We start from the raw sequence: 27,364 nt of genomic DNA, 5'->3' as shown, positions 1-27,364 counted from the left end.
TAATCGTAAATTATTATACAATTTAACGTGTACAACATGTATATGTATCATAATTATTGTCTAGAATATATTGAAGCGCCTTGAGCAAATTAATTAAAATGGATAATGGCGCTATATAAATCTCATGTATTAATATTATTATTATTCGAATATTTAACACTCGTGTATTGCTTTACTTGGACACAAAGTACTTATAACCCACACCAGGATTGCGATATTTTAATGCTTTATTTCTTTATTGATTTTATTTGTGAAAAATACAATGTTTGTAAAACGAACAAGTTGGATATTGTTTAGCTTTTATTTGTAATCAAGATGTTTTTGATGTGTTAAATGAAACTGTACAAGGGAGAGAATATGAGAGAGAAAGCAGTTACAGAAGAAATATGGAAAGAAAGTGAGAGAAAACGATTGAGGAAGAAAAGATACAGAAAGAGATAGATATATATATATATATATATAGAGAGAGAGACAGAGAGAGAGAGAACATGGAGAATAAGGATGAGAGAATGAGGGAATGAAAGAGAGGGAGAGACAAATTAGTGATGGGCGACAGAATAAAGACCGAGATTTGCATTGAGAGAAAGAAATAAGAAACATTAAAGAAAATGAGGACAATAAGCTACTCTTTTATAATTATGATAATATTTTAATACCTATACCTTTGGCAGAAAATAAATTGTCTCTGCCATGCTTTGGTAAGTATGGAAAGCATCACACGTATTTGTAAAATATGTTTTAAAAGGTAGAATAATTAATAAGCATCGTCTTCAAAAACTCAGTATTTGAATTCAAATATTACATCATGACCCACACACATGTATACGGAGAAAATCAAATTATACGCATGTCGCTATACAAAAATTTAAAAAAAATCTTTCATACACATAAGCAATACAACTCTTTTGTAGTTACAGTTCTTCATTCATGACTATTAATACTGGCCACACCGATATCTTGAAACCTCCATTAAGACATCAAACTGTTTCAACATGACATGTTAGGTAGGTTGTAGAAGGAATTATTGAGGTAACAAAAACCTTGCATAAAACGATGGCATCTTTATGTACGAGGTGGTTATTTAGGCATATGTGTAATTCGCAAGTTCAAAAGTCGATCCATAAACATGTATTTATAAAATAATATGTACATGTTAAATCTACCAATGATAAATTATTTTAATTCTTTAAAAAACAAAATAATGTTCAGGGTCCACAAATTTCGTCCGATTCTGGGGTATAATTATGGCGCCAAACCAGCCTGACTCTGACCGCCTGACTCATAATACCCTGTACATCACAAGTGGTAGACGTTCCCTGCTGTTGGCCAATCGTAGGTTCCTCAATGATTACACGAGCGTTTTGATATTGACCTGCGGATAAAGCCGATATAAATATTGAAGATGAATAGTTGGAAAGATGAAATGTAAAACATTTGTGCAAGACCAAGGCATACGATCTGAATCTGACATGCAAGGCTGTAAATTCATATTTCATCTGCAAACAAGATCAATAAACAGCGGAATCTTCTGTACCCAAGATGGAATATACTTAGACTTTAGTTCCAGTAGTTTGAACAAAAGATGAGATATCTATCACATAATTTTTGTAATTTCCTTATGTAAGGTAAACTGGAGAGTTACGTATCGCGAAACCTAGATAAGAATGTTACCATATTATACAAACTGCATGTAGTATTGATCATTACATAATTGACCCTTTAAACGGGGGTAGGGGGGGGGGGGCTGAGCCAGCTGAAGACACCACTGTCTATACCCATTGTAACGAATTAAGGCGAAACTGGATTCCTTACCTATGACGCCGTTGACTTCCGGAGATAAACCTACTGGGTTCAACAAGTCGAACGATAGCCCGAGAGGTCGATTCCCTTCCAGGTTGGCATCTAGTCTGCTTCCGGTGATCTCGAAGGAAGTCCCTCTATTCAGGGTCACCACGGCCAACTTCCCGCTCACTTCAACTCGGTGGATGCCGAACTCGATGGAGGACGCCAGATCCCCCGACCATCTAATCTGGGGGTTGGTATCCACGTTCACCCCTCGGGACGTGAAGCGGAGTTCGTGCTCGGCGTTCGATCGCGAGCCCAACGTCACTACGATGTCCTCCATGAAGGTCCGGTCGGAGATGATACCGTCGAAATCGACCTCGTCGCCGCCAATTCTTCCAACGACAAAGACACCTAGTCATCAAAGGTCATCCAGGACAAATGATATAAGATTAACAGGTTCGAGGCATGTGAGTGACACTTGTATAAATATACATTCGTTTTTAGTATTGGTTAAAAACTTTGGACACGCTTTTATGTCTGAAGCAAGTACGAAGAAAAGAACATCAATCAGTTTGTCAAAATTGTTACAAAAAGAGAATTGCCTGAAGTACTTTCCATTTTCACATAGAAACTAATTTCCTAAAGAGAAATTATCGTTTACCATTAACAGTGTCTTCCAAGAGAGTGAGTTCATCGTTCCTCCAAGGGTCTTCCTCGAGGCATACCTTAAGAGCCAGCTCTGGTATGTGGATGGTATTCAACAACGGGCCTTAAAGAAGAAAAAACAAGATCGTTATGATTATGTACTAAAGGGCTTCTAGAATTTATAATGTACATCAACACTCTTCTGGAATTAATCAATCTTCATATCAATAAACATCAACGCTTCACAAAGCTATTTTGCTTCCGAAAGCACAGCTGCGAGTGTCGTGAATGAAGCTACACCATATAGGGTCGTCGTCGGAGGGTGCTATTGGGATGCGACAACCCCATTAACAAAATAGTAAATTAATTAATTAATGTTTGCCCAGCTTGACAGCATGTTTGGCCAAACTTTCTCCATCAAAAGTGGCCTGCGCCAGGTGAAGAACGTCATTACCACGATCCTCAATGACATGCCTGAGACCTACAACAAGAAGTCTTTGTTCCGTTCTATTTTGCCTACTGACCTTCCGTATCTGGGCTCGACGTGCCCGATGGTGTTTCCACTACGAACGCCTGATTGAGGGCCTCGCGGACCGGTCGGGGGAGAGGTGAAGCGATGATCCTCATCGCAAATGGATAGGCATCGTTGGTAGAGACCGCCTGCCCTCTCACTAATAACGCCGTGTATGGATTAAAGAACCTGAAAGTAAGAAATAATAATAACAAACACGATTTTCACTATTTTCGTTGTATTCCATTTTTAATTTTAGGAAGGGGAATATACCGTAATGCAATATCCGCGAATTTTATTTTAACTTCTCGACTTGATTATGATGACGATGAATATTGAAAAAGACAACGCTGCTGATGATGATGGTAATGATGATTATGATGACGACGACGATGAAGATGATGATGGTATTGTAATAAAGATTATGACTTCGACAATAATGATATCTATGGGAATAATTGTGACGACCAATTCTTTTTTTCTCATTCAAATAAGAACTTGGAATCAACACATAACATAATATGTGTCTTTTGTATTGTTTTTCCTTTTTCCCCCATGAATATCAGAAATACATTATTGGACTATATATGTTTTCTGTTAACTCGACAGTTCAACAAATATTTTGTATCTTGTGTATTCAATTTTATTTATATTATAAATATTAGTTACCTTGAATATCATGTTAGTTAATTTGTTGCAAATGAAAATCAATAAAATCCCTATGGAGGGCAACGTATAGAGAAAAAAAATAATAACGTAATATCTAAAATATTGCAGTTTGTAAAATGTCTAGATGCAGAATTGTCGGAGCATTTTAGGTCTGATCATAGATGGGATCGAGTACACATGACCAGGACTACGTATGACAGAGAATCCTGTGTTTGATTTTTGTTGTTGATACTATAAAATTAAAAAAGGGTCTAGAATACGAAATATAGAAATTAAAAAAATAATACATACAATTTCTTTTTCCCGAGGTATTTGGGATCTCTTACCTATACTGAATGGACATATCTCTTATTTCACCATCATCTGTCGTGGTGAATTCTGGTCTTATTTCATTCAGTTTCTGTCTCTGTTGAAGAGACTGGATGATGTGATTAGCCCAAATCCTCTCAATGAGGCCTACCGGAACATCTTCATCGAGCAAGGCTCTGTCAGGCACCTACGAGATAGTGAAAACAATACGTCATGCTATCACATTTTTGTAAAGGAAAAAAAAACACTGATCTAATCATTTTTATAACCCACTCTTATGGTCCTGTTTTATTTAGAAAGAGATTTTGTTTGTTACTCAAGCAATCTTTCCTGTAAAAGAATAAACCTGATAAAATTTTATCAAAAATAGTCTGTAATATATAATAACATGGCGATTGCAGATACTATTTAAGATACTAAATATAAATGTATATCAGGGTCATTCTTAAACGCGTCAATAGCAAACTTTTGAATTTAATACGATATGTCGTTAAGAGAGGACCATGTTAAGATAAACTTAAATGATACTTGACTTCAACATGAGTCACTGTACACCATACAACTAATATCTTTTCAATTTCGCAAGCACTAATTTAAAAAAAAAAAAAAATTGTGTGAAATTTGTATTTTGATAGATGTAAAGTCAATCATTTTGAAAGTGAAAGAAACAATAATATGATATAAATAAAGCCAGAAACACTATCAAATTATTGCATCACATAATTATATTTACCCGCGTATTTCCTCGACTCCTGTAGGTGATGTCATCAGACGATGTTCTCGCATACGTGTATGAAGTCAGTGTACTGTATCGGTAATTGTCCAACAGTTTTCCTACAATCACCAGCTCGGAGCCATTGAAGTAGTTGGAGAATGTCCTATCACTCAGAGAGTTGTATTCTATTCCTCGTGAGTACTGGAACTCTACGTCACGCAGAAGCGGCGTTGCCACCTCGAAGTAGAAGTTCTCTAGGAGCTTTCCTGCATCAGCGCGTTCGGGTATCTGCCTGGCTACGCCGTGATTCTGCAAGTCCAATAATAACGCCCAAATAAACAATAACAAACAAGTAAACAAACAAACAAAGGTATGAATTTCTTTAAGATATTAGGGACTACCAAACTCCTTTTTATTAAATCCGAATTAAGTTCCTTAGTGTTGAATTGGAGTTCGACAATTACAAACCTGGTATGCCATGCGTTCCAGGAACGGGAAATCGAGATCCTCGCCGAATCCCAGATTGAAGAGCGAGAAATCCCCGCGAATGGCCTCCTCCACGTTCCGCTCAATGATTTCCTTGTCGATCTCGCCGTGGTTTGGGTTTCCATCGGATAGGACGATGAGCATGGACACGACGTTTTCATCCGGTCGGACATTCTGGTCGCTCTCGTCTCGGAGCATCCTGACCCCGGCGATAATCGCCTTGTGTAGATTGGTGTCTATGTGAATCGAGGAGGAAGCAGAAGAAGCAAGGAAAGGTCAACATGTTTGGATAGAAACACTCATGGATATATCCCTTCAAGGAGCGTTGTTATTTCCTAGAACTTTGTGTTCCGTACTCATGCCATGATCTTGATTTACAAATCTCCATTGGAAAGAGCGACCTAAAGGATTTATAGTAAATGGTCAGATTGTGACCAGACACTGCATGGTGTAGCTATACAAGTGGGAAAGGGGTAACAGGGTCACATGTCACCTTCCCATTCAAAAGGCATGAAAGAAAAGTTAAGGAGACAAGAAAAAGAAAAGGGATCAGGAACATAAGAATAGGATAACACGACCCTCTCCAACTTTAAACGCTCTTTTTGACAAACTACTTCATCAGAATCGAATTCGACAGCAGGCTATCCTGTATTATTCTAAACATTCAAAAATATTTTAGAACTTACTGTCTCTTTCTTGCAATGATTTGACAAAGCGCTTGGCCCTTCTGACATTTGAGCTCGTCGAGAAAAGCATTTTGTTCCTGTCCAAGAAATTAACGTCATCCGAGAAGGGAATGATGTTGAACTTGTCAGTCTCAGGCATGTCATTGAGGATCGTGGTGAGGGCGTCCTTCACCTGGCGCAGCTTAACTCCTGCCATCGAACCACTGACGTCGATGATGAAGATGACGTTCTTCCGAAGAACAGGGAGGCCGGATGGCGAGAAGAACTGGACGAAGTGGTTGTCTAATATCTAAATATATAACAGCGATATACTTTGATGTGAATATTTGTATTTCTGTACAGATTACAAATTGATCACTTGAGATATTGAAATGCTATGATTATAATTATTTCGGCATAAACTGTGCAGGGGAAGAACAGGATAATTAAATTCCAGGGCCCCGTCTTACAAAGAGTTGATATCAATCGAAAATTATTTGAGATCGATATCAATCGTATATAACTGTGTACATAAGAGATAGGAGACTGCACACTTGCGATTTATTGGATGACTTGCGATTGATTTGGTTCAATCGTAAATGTTGGTAAGACGGGGCCCTGGTCTCGTCTACTTGTTTAACTGATCAGGGAGTGCAGGTGTACCACTTCACCAGGGTTACCAACTTCCTATCCGAGGGACGAGCCAGGCTGGACTCAAACCTACAAGCTAAGGTTTAACAGGAAGACGCGCTACCCACTGAGCTAACTGGTCTATCCATTTATAATCATGAACCTACAGCACAATTCGAAAATTTTATATTAACGAGACCTCACATTTCCCCCCAAACAATGATTACCTGAATATCGCTACCATCTTCTGGGTTGTTGGTATCATACTGGACGGTGTAGTCGCCCATGAAACCGTTTGGATTGGCTGCAGTCTGCTCACGTGGTCCTGGCGCGTAAATCATCTCCCACCTTTCATCCTTGGGTTGTCTGACGAAGTTGTCCAGGGATATTGGCATCGTCGGGTTGGACTGATCGAGGAAGAAGGCTTTGCTGTGGTCGAATCCTCGAGGTTCGATGATCGTTGTACGGAGCGTCATAGAGTCGACGACCTGTAATAAGCATGTTGTTGACGATAACATGGTTGAAAATCGTACAAGAATAGATGCGACCAGAATCATCTGACATAACCATTTTGATGTTAGATGTCATTTAATTTTATAACATACATCAAATGGTTATGAAAACATATATTCGGGGATATCTAGGGTTTTAAGAAACATGATCCGGCGATAGTTGCTCCGCGGTCAATCTCCTGTACTAACCGATATGTACGACCCTTATTTTAACCACGATTTTAACCCTATTCCCAATTGCGATCCTAACCCTATATATAACTTCGGCTGGAGCCTGGAGCAATAAAGTTGTCGAAGAACATGTCAGGTCACCATATAACGTATCGTACCTCTTTTTAATGTATACAATTTTATCAGGGTTTGAAATGAAAGTCTACATTTTTCTCATGATTCCAAGATAAGGATAAAACGGAGGGAATGCAACGTTAACGTCTCGTGTTCCTTTTAAGTTGACAATCCATACATTCCGAGCTGTAAATGGGACAAAGAAGAAGAAGAAGGAAAGAATGTGAGCTAACACTGACCTCTCCGGGGAAGACTCCGATCTTTTGCTCGATGGCGCCCAGTCGTTTGTCTAGCATCTCTTCATAGGTTAGAGTAAATGTAACGGAATTGCTGGGATCAACTGGCACTGATACCACCAAAAGGTTGTTTTCTAGGTCGCTGCAAAATCACACAAAAATAAATTTATTTAAAATTCAGATTTTACAGAGGAATAATTCGAGTATTATGCACGTTCATATCGTTCGTTGACAAATCGATTTATGATGATCTATCGAAAAGTATGCTTGAACAATAGCAGTTTTTAAAATTGTATCATTATTTTGAATTTGATATACTGTGACAAAACGATAAAGATTTCAAGTAACTTGTCAGGTCACATTTCTAGCAATTTTTCTTTTTGTAGCTGCATTGTTAGAAAAAATAATTGAATGCATATTGAGTAGACAATTGATCAACTCCAAAAACATTTACAAATCATTCACAAACTTCTTAACTACTTCTTGACGATACAAGATCCTTGTTGTACTGAATAATTTGTTTTGATACTATCATCAAGAAAGATGACTTGGTCTTACAGAGGTGAAAGTATTCCTCCACTCGGTCCAATCTCTAAGATTCCTAAACCGAGGCCGGCGGTGTCCTGTGGATCAGTTACGTCACTGGTGTACGTCCGACCATTGAGACGCCTGCGAGAAAAGTGAAATTGAGTAACGTTCATAACATCGTACGCAATAGGGAACAAGAATAGGGACAGTAGGGACTTTTAGATTTGCGTGGACTGATAGTACGTGTGACGTCCATTCAAGGCAGTACATTAAAAGGACGTCGACCGTAGCAATCCACATTGTCATCGTGCGAATCTAAAAGTCCCTATTACAAGTTTGACGACATCCTGTGAGTCTTTATGTTAAGGATCAATCCGTCGATTGTGCGCTCTACTACATATTTTCTGTGTTTTCAAAAGACGTAGAAAATTCAGCCTACTGTAGTATGTACAATAATAATCTACAATAATCTACAATAGTACCACTATGCTTCGTTAATCGGCCACTTTAAAGGGAGTGTCCTCAACCACGAAAGCACACTTTCGATGGAACATAATTTAAATTCAAAACGATGAATGAACACAATACGTCTACTTATCATATTCGCGTCTGATCATAACACCATAATTAGATACATTACGACAAAATAAACGAGGAACAAAGAATGGTTTACTTACAGCGCAAGCCCGGTGATGAAAGCATTAGACGGTACCCTCTGTTTGAAGACGGCTTGTCCTGGTGTTGAGGCTTCGTTAAACATCTCGCTCTCGATTGTGGTGGTCGCGTACCGGAGAACGATGACGGAATCGACATCGAAACGTCCAATGATGATGCCGTCCTTTGAAGATATGAGTAATGTAAGTGAATGAATGGTGAGGGGTTTATTTAGTTGACGTGAGCCAGGTCTTTAATGGTAATAGCATGACTTCGAACAAATTGTTTCAACCTAAACAATTCTTCTTTTTCATATCTATGCATTTTCTTCTCCACTCTCTCGTTCACTTAAACTCTCTCAATATCCGTAAGTACGTCAAGCAGACTCTACGGGAGTACTGGACAGAGAAAATCATGTCGATGATATAATATTGCAATTAAAGTCATTATCATTTGTTATAAGTATTGAAGAAGGGGGATTGATTTTGACATTTGGCATTCGAGGAATTCCTTCCTATACCGGGTACCCCGCTACATCACCCAGGTGGAGAGTGGCAAATCTAGATAACTGCCTTGTCAAAGGACATTAGTGCCGCGGCGGGACTCGAATCGCCGACAATGTGATCAATATTCCGGTGACGTATCCACTAAACCCCGACCCATCTACATGATGAAATGATGAATACTTACGTCACTCTCTACTGCCAAAGGAGCATCGTGAATCTTCGGGGCCACATCGGTAGCATCCTTTCCTGAAATCCATTCATATTTGGATACATATAGAAATAAATGACCACATGAAGTCCAAACCAACAATGAAAAGTCTACAATGCTTAAAAAATGATACATTTGAGATATGAATTATGGATTATTTGGGATTATCAAGACATTTATTGCCAATGTACAAAATGATAAACTTTAATTTTGTTTGGGATATCCATTGGAAAGCGGTATCAAATTAGTAATATGTGTTCTCAAGGTAACATGTTGTGTTTTCGGGTATTACTTTTGTATCCATATTGTACGAAATACATATACAGATTTGTCCCCCCCCCCCCCCCCTCCCTTAAAAAAAATCATTACAAAATATCTATTAATGTACTTGTAAACATACCAAATCGCCATCTAATGGAAAGATTCTGTGTATCGGCGGATCCAACCTAGGTTATTAATTCGGGGTGAGAAACGATATTTCTACAATTGCTTTATTAAGATTGATTGTAAATGACACGGGACCATCAACCCATCAAAACCAAAATTCAATGTCACCTACCGATTGCTTCCTCGAGCAAATTTCGCTCTGTATTTGCCCTGCTGTAAGCCGGCAATGGCAGCCAGCCTTCGGTCCCATCTATAGAATCGCCTGTTCCTGAATCTACGATGGTCATTGGTGTCAGAGGGGTCACAAAGTTCTCTTCTTTGGAGAGGGTGATGATACGTTCAGCTATGGTGTATCTTTCATTGGGGTCGGTACTCCTTCCGAAGTCCTTGATCAGGTTCTGTAGGGTCTTCATGGCCCATATTCGGCGGACGACGTCTGGAACTGCTCGGGATTGACTGAGCTCAGGCGAAGTTTGCTGTTTGGGTGTAATATAATGATAATATGGCACAGAGCAATTCTAGAATGTGGGGTCTTTCTGAATTTACTACTTCCTTAGGGATTAGTTCTAAGGTATGTTCGAACGGAATTTACCTGTGTTAGTTTCGATGTCTATGGTTCAAACATCATTTCCCATACGTGTCTTATCCCTACCGTAAGTGTTTGACTTTAAACCTCTTAATGGTCACAAATAATGCCTTTGGGATGTCTCATAGGACTAATACCCAATGATGTAACTCATACCGATTAAATTTCCCGATAATTTATATAAATGGGGGTTAGGGTTGGGATGCTTTCCTACCATTTAAACGTATTAAATGTCAACTTCTTATAGGTGTGAATAGTCACATTTATATACTTTATTGAATGACCTAAACAAGTTACGACCGTCTAGTTAATCTTACTGCAGATATAAAAGTCTTACCGTTGTATCTATGGAGAGATACTGTTTGGTCGGTCCTTGGTCTGACGTGAGATCGATCGTTCCTCTCAAAATCTCCGATGGTGGATCTTCACTCAGTTTTCCCGCCACGACCATTTCGGAGCCGTCATAATAGACAGGAAACGAGCGTTTCGTCACTGTACGCCCGTCTGCTACTCCACCAGGGTAGTCCATTGTGACGTCAAAGAGGAGAGGACGGTAGAGCTCGAAGTAGAACTCACGGAGTTGTTCCGCAGCAGTGGTGCCTTCGTAAATCATCTTCGCGGTGCCGTTGTTTTCGTACGCCAGCTTGACCAGGAGATCGAAATCGACCAGGCGGCCGAAACCGAGGATGTTGAGGGAATGCTTGCCGGCGATGACCTCGCGTGCGTTGTCCAGGATCTCCTGCTGATCTGTGGTTCCAACAGAAGGTCTTCCATCGGTCAGGAGAATCATCATGCTATAGACGCTATCACCAGGACGATTGTAACGCGCTTCACTGTCCAGTAGCTCACCTGCCTTCACAATGGCCTCATTAAGATTGGTTTCTGTTAATCGTGTAAAATCATACATTAGGATTATGTTCGATCTTTCATTTTGATGACACAGGTAGCAGTGTGAGTTTCCTTTTACTTCATGACAAAAGTTTGCGAAATTCATTTTTATTTGAAATACAGTTATTTAATGTTTTCCAAATAAATCATTTAATATCGTCTGTGTAGGATCAGGAAAGCCAGGAAGAAGTTAACGTCTGTACTCTAACACAGAGTCTCAACATACAATATCGTCTATAAATATAAATCATTTAATATCGTCTGTGTAGGATCAGGAAAGCCAGGAAGAAGTTAACGTCTGTACTCTAACACAGAGTCTCAACATACAATATCGTCTATTCTTCTTAAAGAGGATTCATCATCACAATTGACTTCACTTGAATTCAATATCATTTTACCTGAATCGTCCCGTAGACTGTCGACGTATGCCATGGCGTCATCCATATACCGCCTCTGAGCCGGAGCAAGACGGTTGTTCTCGCGCCAATACTGGACACCATCAGAGAAGGTAATTATATTGAAGTAGTCAGTCGGATTGAGGTTGTCTAACATGGTCTTCAGGGCTTCTTTGGTCTGACTCAGCTTGGTGCCGTACATCGAAGCGCTGACGTCGATGACGAAGACGATCTGTTTGCTGATGACGTCCAGTCCGATCGGTGAGAAAAAGTGGACAAAGTAATCATTTTGCACCTGTAGGGATGTTCAAAGAATAAATATATTTAGTACATCTCAAAATTTGCAGGCTGGACATAAGTCGGCCCCAGTGCCGGACTCCGAACTAGTTTGGTACAACTTGCAGAATACTCTAAAACATTCGGAATAGCAAATCGACTGGACAACACGGGACAACGATCTGTCTTCGGTCTACACCAGGGCCCCGTCTTATAAAGAGGTGATATTAATCGCAACTTATTTGCAATTAATATCAATCCCAAATATGTACATAAGATATAGGTGATTGCAAGCTTGTGATTGATGGGAGGACTTGCGATTGATATGGATGAATCGCAACTCTTTATAAGACGGGACATAAAGCTCTGTAAGTAACTTCGGATAGCCCGTAACAAATCGAAACAACTTGCCTATATGCCATGATATTTGTTTAATGATCACAAGTCGGTACGATGTCCTACAGGGTTTGCGGACAATCCGAGCTCTCCTAGAGCTGTGTGGACTTAGCTCGAGGAAAATTTCGGCTCAAGACTTGTCGAAATGTGATAAAAGCTCTGAACATCTATATATGACAGATTATTCAACTTAATAGAATCGTACATTACACTGCGTTAAATAATTTGCATATTGATCATCAAAATCACGAAAAATATTATACCTCGACGAAACAAATCAAGACGTATACGTTTTAAATGAAGAGTTCACCTGTGTATGACTGCCCGTTGGTGCGTCCATCAAGTTGTACGTCAGAACGACGTCCCCGTCAATGCCTTTTTCCGAGAAGTCACTTTGCTCGTCCGGCGTCGGCATATATCGGAACTTATAACGGGAGTTGCTTTCTCGGACTAAATCCCTCGACAGATCGACATCGCTTAATGACGGAACTGGTTTGCCTTGGAAGGCGACGGAGATGTCCTTGATCCTCTGCGGCTCCGTCACTTGGACGTCGACACCCAGATTGTCAACGACCTGCCGAGGATTAACATTGATTCGTTGCTGATATTGACCTCTGACCTTATTCACGAGTTGGTCGTAGATGAGGACAAAGATGACGGGAGTGTCACGTGGTACATCAGGGACAGACATGACAAACGCATCTTTGGCAGGATCTCTGTAGTCAAAGGAAAGGAATGAGAATTGAATTAATACTCCCATTCACACCGCCAAACCTACCGATAACCGACATGCTTCGACATTTAGGGAATGTGTTTGTTTGGTTATGCCTTTATCGGTTCGGTTTTGACCTTGGCGCATAATAGAATGATATCAAATATGTGGCAAATCACATTTAATGTGAGAGGAGGTCTTTAATGCATCATTTGATCAAATTTGGAATAAAGGATGGATATAAAATAAAATAAACGAACCAGATTGTGTCAAAAAACAAACACCTTCTTTCTTAACTGAGGATAAGAGGGGAATGAGGCCTAATGCTCAAAAGGAGAGGAATTGAACCAGGTGCGTCACTAGACAATTTAAAAATGATAAAGGTATCCGATAACATATTTTCGAGGTTCGCCGTTAATTTCCCAACAGGCAAAGAAAAGTATCACATAAATTCTAATTGGATAAAATAAAAGAAATTTGTCCCCAGATTTCTAAATTTTTCTGACAACCTTTAATGTTAATTTTTGTACTTTTGTAAATTTCGAGTGTATTCGTAACATCCAAGGGAAACAATCGTTTTCATTGAGAGGGAATACAGACTCATCCGCGTATGGACACCAGACGACATGACGAGTTGAAAGAAATTTGTTTGTCTTACCGCCGCGCCAGCAGTGCGATGACCTGACCTCTATCACCGTTGCTGGCAAACACTTCTTGCCATTCATCCTCCTGGATGTTCTGCACGACACCTCGGTATCTACGACCACCCACATCCCTGAAAAGTGGAAAAGCAAAAGTGAAAAGAAATTCTTAACTAAATTGATTTTTAGATGCGATGGAACATGAAGGAAAAAAACTCTATGCAGAAATAAAAAGCATGAAATATTTTTTTCTGACGCCCAACTCGTTTCGTCAAAGATACAAAGCTTATGGTGAAAATGCAAATTGCAGAGAGACACAAAATAGTAGAGTTATGTCTACGATTATAGGTGAGGAGAGGGAGACGAATAGAAATGGAGAAAGATAGAGACATGGAAAGAGGATTGATAAGATCATATAAATGAATTTAAATTAGAAAAATTAAGATTTACAGACAAAAAGAAAGAGACAGGAGTAAGAAGAGAAATTTGCCATGTTATGAAGACAGTGGGAGAGATTTAGGATGCACACATTATAAACGAAAGATGTCGAAACAGGGCCGATGAAACGGGGTGCGGGGGGGGGGGATCTACCCCAAGGGAAAGTTCAAAAGCCACGTTCGTGTGACGGGTGGCAAAGATGGGTAAAAATTCGCAAAGGGAGAGACAAGAAAGACTTACACGTAAAAGTTTGATATGAAAGCGTTACTGGGTAACTGCTGACTGAACTCGACGGCCTGATGTTCGGGGTCATCGTGGATGTACGAAGCCGTCACCGAGGTACGGGCGTAGCGTTCAGTCGTATCTGATTCGACGTAGTATCGAGTCAGCGATACAGGTCCTTTCTAAATATGGTTAGAAGTGCATCAAAAAGTAATTTATCTAAGTTTATCTCATTTTTGTTTCTCCTTTATGTCAAGAAGGCCGTAAGACATATGTGTTATCAATGACAGTAATGACCTTTTTATGGGTAGCCAACGTCTAATTAAAAGGAAGGACTAAATCTTGACAGGATAGCTCATGAAAGCAGGAAAGTATATTTCTGACCAAGTCCTGCCAACACCCTCAAGTCATGAAGTTGGTATTAAGGTAATGCTACTGTGGAAGCGTCTTTGATTAAAAATGAATAAACATCTTCTTCTGTTGCGTCACATCACCACTATAACTTTGTCTTCACTCGAGGCACATTCCCTTACTATGCTCAATGTATGTACAATCTTGTGTAACCTAGTATATGGTTAGTTCAGTTCTGTTAAACACAGACCCAATAAAGCTCAAATTTATAAGCCAAGCTCACGTATTTCAAAATTACCAACAAATCATGTTTGACCAATTTCTTGCAATCTTGTGCACAAAGTAAGGAATTTGTTTTAACTGTGTGAAAAGAAATAAGCTTAACTTGATGTCAAAGAGTTTACTTCTAATTGCTACTGTGAAAATGTAAAGCTCCCTTACCGGTCTACGTTGCCTAGGGGTCGTTGTCTCGCTTGGTGTAGTAGTTTGAACAGTTGTTGTGGTTGGCATTGTTGTTGTGGTAGGTGCTTCCGTAGTAGTTGGCAAAGGTGTAGTAGTAGTAGGTATGGGTGTAGTAGTAGTAGGTATGGGTGTGGTAGTTGTAGGCATGGGTGTGGTAGTGGTAGGCATAGGTGTAGTAGTGGTAGGCATAGGTGTAGTTGTAGGTTGTGTGGTGGTAGTGGGGACAGGTGTTGTGGTAGTTGGAATTGGCGTTGTGGTAGTTGGTATAGGTGTTGTTGTAGTTGGCATAGGCGTTGTGGTAGTTGGCATAGGCGTTGTGGTAGTTGGCATAGGCGTTGTGGTAGTTGGCATAGGCGTAGTGGTAGTCGGCATAGTAGTTGTAGTGGGGACTGGAGTGGTCGTCGGTTGGGTTGTGGTGGTAGGTATCGGCGTAGTCGTCGGTGGTGTTGTAGTTGTCGGTGGTGTCGTGGTTGTTGGAGGTGGTGTGGTTGTGGTAGGAGAAGGAGTTGTTGGCATCGACGTTGTTGTCACCACAGGACATGCTGCTCCACCTATTCCAAAAGCGCTATTTGCCTGACCAATGTTGCCGTAGGACGGTCCTAAGATGTCCCACATAAACCCCTCCGGATGACTCTCTGTGATCGTGTTCCCGCCGCTGAGAATGATGGTGCCATCGCCCCTTGCAGTGCTAGCGGGAGCCTTTGAGCGGGTGAGTACCATGGACATGATCGGAGTTTGCAGGTTATACCGCTGTGATATCTCCTGTGTCTTGGCTATGATATCTCCCCGCTCTTGGGCGTCATTCGCCAACGTGAACTTGTCGAAAAGCTCGCGCAATATGAGAAATGCGTACGTGCGTTCCGCAAAGTCCACGGGAATATTGTCACCGCGGAGCAATTGGCGGTCCTGTAAAGATATTATAGGGCAAAAGGGTAGAAATGAATATTAAGTAATAGCGACTGAGGTTTGTTTTGGTGCTACATCAAGTAAGTTTATACTTAAAAATATACATTAGCATCACTATTTAGCAACTATTCTTAAAATGTCTTAAAGCAAAAAGATGAAAGAGCGAGGGATTAAGAACCTTGATGGTGCAGAAAAGGAACATGAGAACTATTTGATGTATTTGTGACGCACACGAATATGATTCGATGAATGTAGTTGATTCTTAAACACAATAATCGGCAAAAGTAATGTGCTATTCATTTTTAATTAATGGCTTCGTGAACGTGGTGAACATGGTATTCGCAAGGAGCCTTGCTTGACATAATCAAATTCTCTCTTGTTTGTGCAAATTAATCGAAATCTTGATGATCATAGCCACGGATGAAAACAGATGTGATGGGTAAATTCTGAATGCAAAGCCCGGCCGGTGAGCACGAGGCGTTATTTCGATAGTGTCATCACCTGCGCCAGTCAAACCTGTAAAGCCATTTAGTCCACACACCTATAATGCAACGCAATCGTTTTTGTAAGGTGTCACCCTCACATGGCATGTCGAAGATCTCACAAGTCGCTGACACCTTCCTACATCAGCAGAATGAAGCTTCGTGTGCAAGAGGCATGAAGGTATTGAAATGAAATGACATACCGGCAGATGATCACCCTTGGACCTCAAAGTGACGCCCTCAACGACCATGGTGCAGATCGGGCTACAGGTTTCTTTTTCTCTATCGAAAACTCATTGCGAAGCGAGTTTATGGCACCTTCACAAGCATCTTAATCAGTTTATGACACCTTTCAAAATACTTGCACTAAAAACTGAAATATTCCTTTTACTCTATTAGCACATTTTGATCACAAATTGCGATCAGAAAACAAAACAAACAAGCCAATAGAATATTCGATAAAGCATGAATCAAAACAAACAAATAAAAAGGTGTGAGCATGATTTTGTGATTGAATCCATGCATATGCTTTGAAAAGGGACAATGTTTCTAAAAGACGACTAAAGGGCTGTAGTGAGAGCCCTGGGATTTTGATTCTCGACGTTTTTTAATAGTACTTGAATATTATTAAGCAAACTCATTCCACAATGGTGAGATGGTTCCAAAACACTTTTTGCATACCTCATTAAATTACATTTTATCTGCTCAAAATACAATCGCAAAGACTTTAATGAAATCAATTAAATGACGATTTCAACATTCTGTTGTCCTGCCCATAGGCTATATAAAGTATGTTCAGATTATGTAACAGAAAATCTTGTTCGCACATTTCAATAGGCGACGCATACATGGCATAAATCTATTGAAGTTGCCTTAAATTCAGTTTTTAGGAAAATATTTGCGATTGTGCCTTCAGTTCGGTTTAGATTACACAATAGCTATTACATTTTTTTTTCTTCTTGATTTGTAAAGTTTGACTGACTCTACATGTTTAAGCGTACCCTTAAATTGACGTCTTCCTCAATAATGACAGGACCATCGGAACCGACAGCCGTGATCCTAATGGGCAGTGTTTGTAGGTCTTCGTTGGTGAAGAGACCGGAGATGACCAGCTCAGAGCCGTTGTAATAGTTGGAGAAGTTGGTTGCTGACAAGGACGTTCCGATCACGGCATTGTTGAGGTATTCGACTACGATGTCGAAGAGGAGTGGGGTGGCGACCTCGTTGTACACACCTATTTGATAAATAGAATGTAATAGCTAGAGATAGATGAATCTTAGATTTACGAATCGCCTATTGTGAATGTGATTCCCGAGTCACTGTTGACCGAATCTTGACCGATTAGCCGACGTCAGTGACTATTGCAATCATCAATCACAAATTCACAATCAATGAGCACATTCTTTCACAAAAATATCTTTACATATTTCAAAATTCCCTCAAAGTTTTGATCATTGCTACTTCCCCCTTATTTAAAATAATAATTGTATTTATTATTAGGTGATGTCGCCTCAACTATAGAGAAGGCCTAAAAGTACTTTGATGACCGATTCCGTTTACGCAGAAAAAAGAAGGTTATCAAACCTTGCAGTTGAACTGTAGCTGACGAAGTCTCATAAATCTTTCGAGCGATCCCTCGATTCTGCAATGCCAGTCGACCCAAGAAATTAAAATCGACCAGCTTGCCGAAGCCGAGTGTGACCAGGGAGCACCTTTTCCTGTTGGCTGCCCGAACGTTGCGTTCGATGACGTTGATGTCGGTGGTACCCGTTGAAGGTTTGCCATCGGTGAGCAAGAAGAGGATGCACACCATGGGGTTCTCACTGCTCGAGTCCATTGATCCTGTTGCCTCCAGGAGGCCAAATCCCTCCAGCATGGCATCATTAAGATTTGTCCCTGCCAACAAAAATACAAATTACCATATATTTATTTCAATCACCACCAGCGACGTGGTGGCTCAGTGGTGTAACGTCGCATCGGTCTCGTAACCAACAGATCCCGGTTTTTGAAAACAAGCTAGATGCGCTCGTACCCTTTGGTAAAGCATTAATCTTCAATGACAATATCCCTCTTAAAACATTCTTGGGTCCCACTAATTGCTCATCTTCTATAATCTTATATGTACAATCCTTATTACAAATATTCAAGGCGATTGTTTAAAACTTTCAATAAATATAATGTATCATACCTCTTTTGTAATTAAAACGTTTGATATAATTCTTCGCTTCGGTGATCGAATCCGGAGAAGCGGGGATCATTGCATTCTCCTTCCACCAGTAGATATCATCGGAGAAAGGCATGATGTTGAACTGGTCGTTCTCGCTCATCTGATCCAAGATGGCGTCCATAGCCGCCTTGGTCTGTCGGAGTTTTCTCGGGTACATGGAGGCGCTGAAGTCCAGAACGAACACCACCCTCTTGTTCACTGGCGCCAACGAACGGGGTGCGAAACTATGGATGAAGTTTGATCCATCCGACTTCGAACGGTAAACAAATAGAAAATATCATACAAATGACAACTTTTAGTTAAAGTTTTGAGCATAGACTACCACTGAACAAGAGTTATGAAGTCTCCATAAAATAAAACTACAAAGGAGTGTGCGCTGTTCTTTAATAATTCAATATAGACTATATAGTGTTTCTCGTCCCACGTTTACCTCCAGATGAGATATATATCTTTCTCTGGGAATGTGAGTTACAAGATGAAGTCGTTTTGATATCTTTATTTCATTTTGGGCCAGGAGATTACTATTTGAGATGATTCCATCACAAAAAACACATTCCTGATTTCCTTTGCAGTTTGGATGCGCATCTGAGGTGCATGCACTATGAACATGACGGACAGAGAAAGAGGACAAAATATACAGCTCCTCATTCTACCCTCAACAATTGCTGTGGTTGACAAAGGAACATCCCTTCATAGCTATTTTGTAAAAATGTGTAGAACAGGTGAATATGCATGCGGCACCTGTTCTATACATTTTTACATAATAGCATCTTTCTTTGTCCGTCATATTCATAATGATGGGAATATCCCTTTTTTAGCTGTAGGCTGTAACTAAACTGAAGTGCTCACATACCTGCACCCATCCGACGCCTCCTCGCGGTGCTACCTGGTACCGGATGATAAAGTCGCCATAGATACCTTCCTTGTTGTAATAATTCCTGGTCTGGTTCTGTTCACCTTCAGTAGGCTCGTAGGTCATCATAAGCCCACGGTGAATTGATGATGATCCCGATGACGATCCTGACGAGGATCCCGATGACGAGGAACTAGATGACGAGGAGCTTGATGAAGACGATGACGACGCGGAACCCAATGCATTTGTCTGGGTGTAGTTCATCAAATTGTACACCCTTCCGCTTGAACTTCTTACGGCTGAAAATGAGACATTGTAAAAACGAAATACAAAATTGCACATCTAGCCTTACCATACACCATCATCATCATAAATAGAATAAATAAATTCTAAATAAATGTGACGTAACTATAGATACAAGTAGATTCTATTATCGTAAATTATATTTCTATCTTAATAGGAATATAAACATGAACAATTATCGGAGTTGATCCGTGGTAGTATGTTTATTTCTAATGTAATTGTGATCCTATATTCTTTATGACTTCTCTATATACGTTTTTTTAAAATGTCTTCTATTTTCTTACTCGAAGCAGATGCAGAGCTGATACTATCGACCGCCAGTGACGTCAGTGAAGCCGCATGAGTTCTTGTATCGATACCAGCCTCTGATTGAATGATACCTTGTGGTTCCGTCACTGAGGCAAAGATTCTCATATTCCGAACATTCTAAAGGACGAGAAAGTCCGAAATTTCATAGCCCATTAATTAAAGTACTGTTTGAAATCCATCCATATATTTGTCTCACCACAATGACGGTCGTTGTCATTGAGCATCATAATTATAAGAGAAAAATGGGTGAACTTAAATCGGTCATCGCGCAAAATATATATATATATATATATATATATATATATATATATATATATAAAGAATGTTTGTATCTCAACAGAGTCATTAATACATGTAAATAAGTAATTTGTTTCATGAAGATGAGAACATTGTCTCTTAAACTTGTAGAGATATAGTTTTTTCTTGATAACTCAAAAACTGTCGTGGTGGACTTTCTTTCTCTCAATTCATTCAATAGTGTTTTCAACTCCAATAATGCCTCTATTATAGGCTGACATAAAGCAGTTTGCGGCCAGTGGATGGATTTTTAAAAAAAATCTACCTGTATGTACTAATCGGTATGTTACGAAAGAAATGTTTTGAGTAAGAATGTACCCCTCACCTGAGTAGGTCTCAGGCTAATCCTTTGTGTGTACCAACCAGACTGTCTTTCAAGAAGCTCCTGATAGACGACGGTCATCTTGACAGACTTCTTCTTAGGGACAGTCACTTTCACCGTGAAGACATTCCGTGTATACTGGCCCCTGATTTCAAAAGGAAAATATAGAATGATTAATGAGCAAATGTATTTGGTTATTTGGAGTCTCATACATTATCAAAAATGTCAAGTTTTGTGTACATCTAAACATAAATTGACGCCGAATATGTATTATCACTATCATTGTTTGTTCTATATGAGCTAAAGCAGGGCTTTCAATATACAGTAAAACCTGCTTTAGTGACCACCTGTATAGAAAGACCATCTGTCTACAAAGAACACAATTTTTTTTCCCCTTGTAAATTGTTTTTCATTGAAACATGTTACAAAACAAACCTGTACATAAAGACTACCTGCCTATAAAGACCACTTTTTCTTTTCTCCATTGGGTGGTCTTTATCGTCAGGTTTCACTGAACAATGATCAGAAATTATAATAGTGAAATCTTAAATTTGTTAGGTGAACAAAAATGGACAAAACAGCTTGGACTTGCCATTTGAAATACAAACAAAAAATTATTTCACGTTGACACACTGTGTAGTCAAGTGGGCAATACAGGCATGCTTCCATTGAGACTAACAATAATAAATGAATTATATTAAATTCATATTTGTAAATGTGATGAATTAAAAACCCAAACAAGGAGTCAATCTATCTTTATAATTGAATGGGTGACGCATACTGTACACTCATTGTTATACCAAAATTATTTAATAGCAATTGCCGCTACCCCTCGGCCTTGAAAAATAGTGTCTACGATTTTAAGTCTATAATTGTCAGACCATTAAACGTTTGGTCACAGTATCGGGTATTTTAACAAATTGTTTGGGAAACATGGAAATACATGTATATCAACAAGCAAATTAATAATAATAACTTTTGACGAGCTTAACAAAAGTTGTATGCACGATACTTAACTTTTTGATTGCTTTATCAAAGAATGCCTTACCCAGCGGTATATTGGTATTTATCGATAGTTGCTATGGCGACTCCGGATGATCTCAAATTCTCCTCGAGGATGCACCTATCCACAGCTTGGCCGGTGTATGTAACGCCGTCAACAACACTGAAAGTAGAAACAAACATAAAATAAGGTACTCTTTCAACTGTTCACATTGGGAATCTGATTTGAAGTAAGATTACCAAGTCTTTCGATCAATTTCTTCAAATAGGGCGCATACTAGATAATCGCCACCTATACATTTTGCATAGTATCCATATATGGTTATCATTCATATTTTCGTTGAATTATCTTTGTTATTCGGTATCACAAATAATGCCAATAAGGCTTCCATATGAAACTAAAGTACATAATGCATGTGAGCTATGACGTGATTTAAAAATGAAATGAGAGAGAGAGAGAGAGAGAGAGAGAAAGAGAGAGAGAGAGAGCGAAAGAAAGAGAGAGGGTGAATAGTGTCGGGGGCGACAGCAGTCTTACAAGGGGCATGAAATACAAGACAAGGTCATCATGTGCCATTATGTAGGGGCGTGGAGGAGTTGTAACATCTTTGTTTGTTCACGATGCATTTCCTCTCATTTTCTTTTTCTAAATTCCCTTCTATTTTGCCGTCATATTTTATGAGGGTGTGGGGGGGGGGGCACTGCCCCTATATCTACGACACTGGCCCACGCCCAAGAACCACTTACATATCAAAGTCTGAGATATATGCTTTGAACGGGAGGAGCAGATCGAATGACATGACTTGGGCTGTTGTTGCCACATTCCTTATGTTGGTCCTAACTGTGGTGCTAGCAAACCGAACAGCGATCCTGGTCTCCACATGGAACATCGTCACTTTAGGACGTACGGGAGACTGGAAAGGAATTGCATTTTAGAGCATCAGATGAATTCTTCAGATGGAATACATTTTCATGAGTATTTGTTATGGTAAATCAGAAATATTACAAGTAATAATGTACGTAACTTGTAATAAAAACCCATCTTAAGATTATTAGAACTTTCAAATAATAATGTTCTGACAAATATTCAAATTTATGGGGAAATTCCGTATCAAAAAGAAATGAAATATGTAATCTTCTCGTTTCAAGCAATAACATCTAATTCGGCAATAAAGTGTAATCATAACACTCCAATAATAATGAATACACAGAGGTAAATTTTTAAAGTTTTATATTTCAAATAAAAAGAGTTTGAATTTACTTTAACTATACATTTGGTATAAATTCTTCCAGTGAAAATAATATTGATAGGTGGGGCGAGAGAAATAAACCTCTTTTATATCTGTACTTTTTGTCGGTTTATCTTATAAATCCACCTACATGACTTTGGAAAATATACCTCAAGATTTCATTTTATACTAAATAATGTTTGATCAAGTTTGCATGGATCGCTTATCTTAGGTCACGTCCCAAAAACGTGGATGGATATTCCAACTTTCCTATGTTTAGACATATGACGTGTTAAATAGTAATTTTCCTTTAAATAATTGCTTAAAACTGCTTTGATCATAAAGCTGTACGAAACTATTTAAATTAACGTGAACTGGATGCTCAAGGCTTCTATACAATGGGACCGTTTACTTCCCCTTTCAACGATAAACTCATTTAAGCTTATACTTTAAAACAAAATTTTACTTACAGTTTGTCTGCGGAAACGACTCAGGAAATTCTCCTAAGATAAGAAAAAAAATTAATACAGTATTGAAAAAAACAGTCATGAACCTACTCGTAAAATTATGAAAGGACTTTTTACCGATATATGATTTTAAACAGAAGTAAATAAGAAAGCGACGAAATGAGGTAATATTATTATTCGTCCAAGGTAGACGGCAAAAGCTTTGACCATAATTATGATTGTGGTTCCATAAACCGGGTTGCAAACTTGTGACACTTTGATGCCCCCAACCCATGCACTCGATCGTCTACTCTTCAGCCCTCCCATATTACCAAGAAATGTGTCTGAAAATAATAATAATAGTGAACATTTGTAATTTTCCATGTCTCTCAAAATTGATACTCCTGCCGCAGTTTTAAAGGCCCACTGCACTACTAGTAGCTACTTGCGCCCTCTATATAACAAACAATGCCTAATCGGTGACCATTGGTCCCCCGTGATCCTTTTTTTCTTATGTTAACTGAGAGCTGAGTTGATGAGATAACCACCTGTCCAGTGACCTTGCAGAGCGGTCTAATCCCTCCTGTAAACTACGGCAGATAAGCTTTAAAACAGTGATATAATTGTGGTCATACATCCATCAAGTAATTCAAGAAAGAAAGATGTTCAATTGATGATACCAAATACTAGTTAAATATCTGGGAGCGTATCTAACAGAGTCTGAAGCCGGTGGACGCCCCTCCTCCTTTGAAGCTCCAGCAGGTGAAAATTAAATACATAACTGCAATGGACATAATACAGTTTATAATGTTCATCGCGCGGGGGCTGCACATACACGCACTCCCATAGGGAGGACTCCACCCACTGTTTATTATTCTGGATACGACGTCGAGTATCGTTTGACAAAATTGAGTTCCATCCTTTTTTTTTCTTCTCCCCAAGTTCAAATGTCACCAATCCTCTGAATTCCACGACCTTTTTTCAGAGAAGTCTTTCACTCAAGCTGCTTGGTAATGACATTAACAGGTGGGAGCCGTTTTCAAGAATAGCCTCACCTGAGATGAATATCATCATTCATACTGAGTAAACATCACCCAACGATATACCCCTGCACGCACACACTGGGTACACCATTTACTTGATGGCACATCCCACGGTGTCTTAGCGAATCAATCAAACTGTCCTACCATGTGGTATAGGGTCCATTTTTTCCATCTCACAACAAAATATTGTCAAAGAAATGCATATAGTACAAGAAAAAACATACACATCTCTTGCTCCTGGTCCATGTGCCACTTGCGTAATATTTGCGCAATATTTTGTTGTGAGATGAAGATTTTTTTTCTCTAACATTCAAGTAACATTTTTTGTCCCACTTTAAACTCCCATCACTTGGATGTAGTCAATAATGTGGAAGAATTACGTTGACTGCAACACTAATCTGTGACTGAGATTTGTATCCACAATTATATGCAAGCAGTATTCTTACATCATTGGCCGGGCCTATTCATGATGCATGAATGAATGCTGAGTGAATAAGATAACAAATTGAAATAACAAAAACGTACCAATATCTGAGACATCTAGCTTTTTAGATGATAACAAATATATATGCATAAAAGAAGAAGAAAAAAACATCAACAAATATATAAATTACATAAAATATTTCTAGGCATAACAAATGACATAAAACAATCCTTGAAATGAGTGAAATCTGGTGTAACCAAGTATTATAAATAAAACCTATCGGAATACCATTAACATGGGGTAATGGTATATTGTTAATGAGTAATACTATTTAAGCCTTTGACACATATTGTCGAGCACAAATTGCCCTTCTGAATGAGGATAGGGAGTTGTTTCCGTCCATTCATTGATACCGGTACACTTGAAAATCAATTAACGAAACCACCATATCCGACCTTAATACGGGTTAACAATCAGGAATAGAGAGCTATTCTGTCTGTACAGTCATGTAAGCGTACACTTGTCAAAACGATGGTAAAATTCTGACATAACGAAAGTATATACACTACAGCTATAGAGCACATAATCAGTGTATGTAATAAAATAATATTCAACCAAACACATTTTGTATACCCCATGCTATCTTAACAAGCGTGACTCTCCTAATTGTATTCTTGATCTAACAAAATATTGAATCATGTCCTTTGGAAATTGAAGTGATGTGGTCGCTCTTTTGATCCTTCGACAATTCAAAGAAGTCTACTAAAGCAAGATGAAAACGAAGAATGTTATGATCATTCTAGACGTTCGATTTTTTAGAACATTTTCTAACATTGTCAACTCTCATTCCAGTCATCATATATAATGCATTCTGGTAAGGAACATCGGAATATTTGAAGGGTCCTCAAGGGTCGTGATGAACATGTGTTTACATGCTTCAGACGTGACGTGGGGTACCATTTGTTGTTGCGAGTTATTTTGAAAACTAGGACGATTCAAACTAAAGTGCATTGACACGATTCTCTACATTTATCAGTCGGCCCTTGAAATTATTTGACAGAGAGAAATTATCACCGGAAAAGTGAGAGAAAGCGACGAGAGAAGAGTTTAGAAAGGAAGTGACCGTGACAGATAATTAGAGAGAATTTAATTTCACTTTTGATTGAGCACTAGAACAGTAACATGAAAGATAACCCAAGGTAAAAGGATTATTTAGTAATTAAAAACAAAAATAAAAATCTATTATCCATTAGTATAACATATACAATTGAAAAGGCTGTGCACCATGTATTGACGTCGTTGTAATATAGGCTCTTTGCTTAGCTTCTACTTAATCTTTTTTTCTTTTTATATGAGTACAGCAGTATAATAAATGTGCGTAATTAAACAGATTTAAGCGATACAGCTCTTAACCGATTGATCCTAAGTTTACAATTAGCGTAGATCACAGCATAGTTAACTCGGCTAGTAAATCAACTTTAGAGCTTTTCTATAAGCTCAATGTCACAAGCCCGTTTTTACAAAGAATTGCTTTTTTTCGAAGTGATTGCAACTTGAACACTTTCGAAATAAATCCCAATTTGTACTTAAGAGATGGGAGATGGATAATTTGCGATTGAATTAGAGGGCTTGCGATCAATTCGGATCAATCGCAACCCTTTATAAATAAATGATGGGGCCCACATCGATTATCTCTTACCACGGACGAGTCATGCCTCATTGGCGTGTCTGCGGCAGCCCTCCATCCTATCCCTCCTGCAGAACATGTCCTAGCCGCGTAGAGACATACCATCATCATCAGACACCAGCACGGGACACCTCTTGTGAATCCCCGCATCTTGTTTCCAAGGCAACCTCTCCGACGTGAGGATCCCCGATCTACCTCCAAAGAGTATATTCCAAACTCCACAAGGTCACGACAGATGAATATCGAAACAGTTATCAACGCATCAACGTATCATCCAACACGAATGAACTGTATAAGCAATTGCTAGCTAAATATCTAAGGTTTGGTAGGAGCTTAAACCATAAAGTTGCGCAATAACACTCCTAATCAAACATGTGTTCTTCTTCCATTATGTTGTGCTAATCCTACATGCTACAGGCACGTGTAAGGCAGCGGTTTAATGGCGACTTTAATAAAAGTCAGTGGTTGACGTGTGATGGCTGCGACAGAATATCTGTAGGCGTGAGCAGATAAAGTAATACACCATCGGTGTTATACGAAATCGGGTGGGAAAGAAGTAATTCGAGGTTTTTATCCGGTTTGTTATCGAGTTAGTTGGAGGTTTTGAGTGTTGCTTCCTCTCCGGAATTTACCTGGTTTGTGTAGGGGTCGGTATGATGATATAATGACCCAGCGATTGGCTTTATAAACACATTGTACAGAGCTGGGGGTGTACAACTGCCCCCTTTGTGGTAGG

General features: G+C 39.2%; 1 protein-coding gene across 1 annotated transcript; it reads right to left on the bottom strand.

Annotated features, from left to right (window-relative positions):
* Positions 1–209: 209 nt before the first annotated feature.
* Positions 210–27,364, bottom strand: LOC582064. Its single transcript, XM_011681002.2, has 30 exons — positions 26,641–27,364; positions 23,499–23,531; positions 22,547–22,713; positions 21,846–21,962; positions 20,801–20,942; positions 20,154–20,295; positions 19,567–19,865; positions 18,675–18,963; positions 18,071–18,382; positions 17,488–17,720; positions 15,078–16,004; positions 14,304–14,467; positions 13,643–13,759; positions 12,583–12,988; positions 11,604–11,895; positions 10,655–11,199; positions 9,904–10,207; positions 9,321–9,382; positions 8,654–8,814; positions 8,007–8,117; positions 7,452–7,590; positions 6,643–6,903; positions 5,807–6,095; positions 5,103–5,356; positions 4,653–4,943; positions 3,937–4,106; positions 2,955–3,130; positions 2,447–2,554; positions 1,813–2,196; positions 210–1,372 (listed from the first exon to the last, which is right to left on the bottom strand). The coding sequence occupies exons 1-30, from the start codon at positions 26,776–26,778 to the stop codon at positions 1,206–1,208; spliced, it is 7,200 nt and encodes a 2,399-aa protein (XP_011679304.2). The 5' UTR covers positions 26,779–27,364; the 3' UTR covers positions 210–1,205.

This window comes from Strongylocentrotus purpuratus, unplaced genomic scaffold (genome assembly GCF_000002235.5).
Source record: "Strongylocentrotus purpuratus isolate Spur 01 unplaced genomic scaffold, Spur_5.0 spur5_scaffold_6, whole genome shotgun sequence".
In the NCBI taxonomy this organism is placed as follows: Eukaryota; Metazoa; Echinodermata; class Echinoidea; order Camarodonta; family Strongylocentrotidae; genus Strongylocentrotus; species Strongylocentrotus purpuratus.
This window is presented reverse-complemented; position numbering and strand designations above follow the sequence as displayed.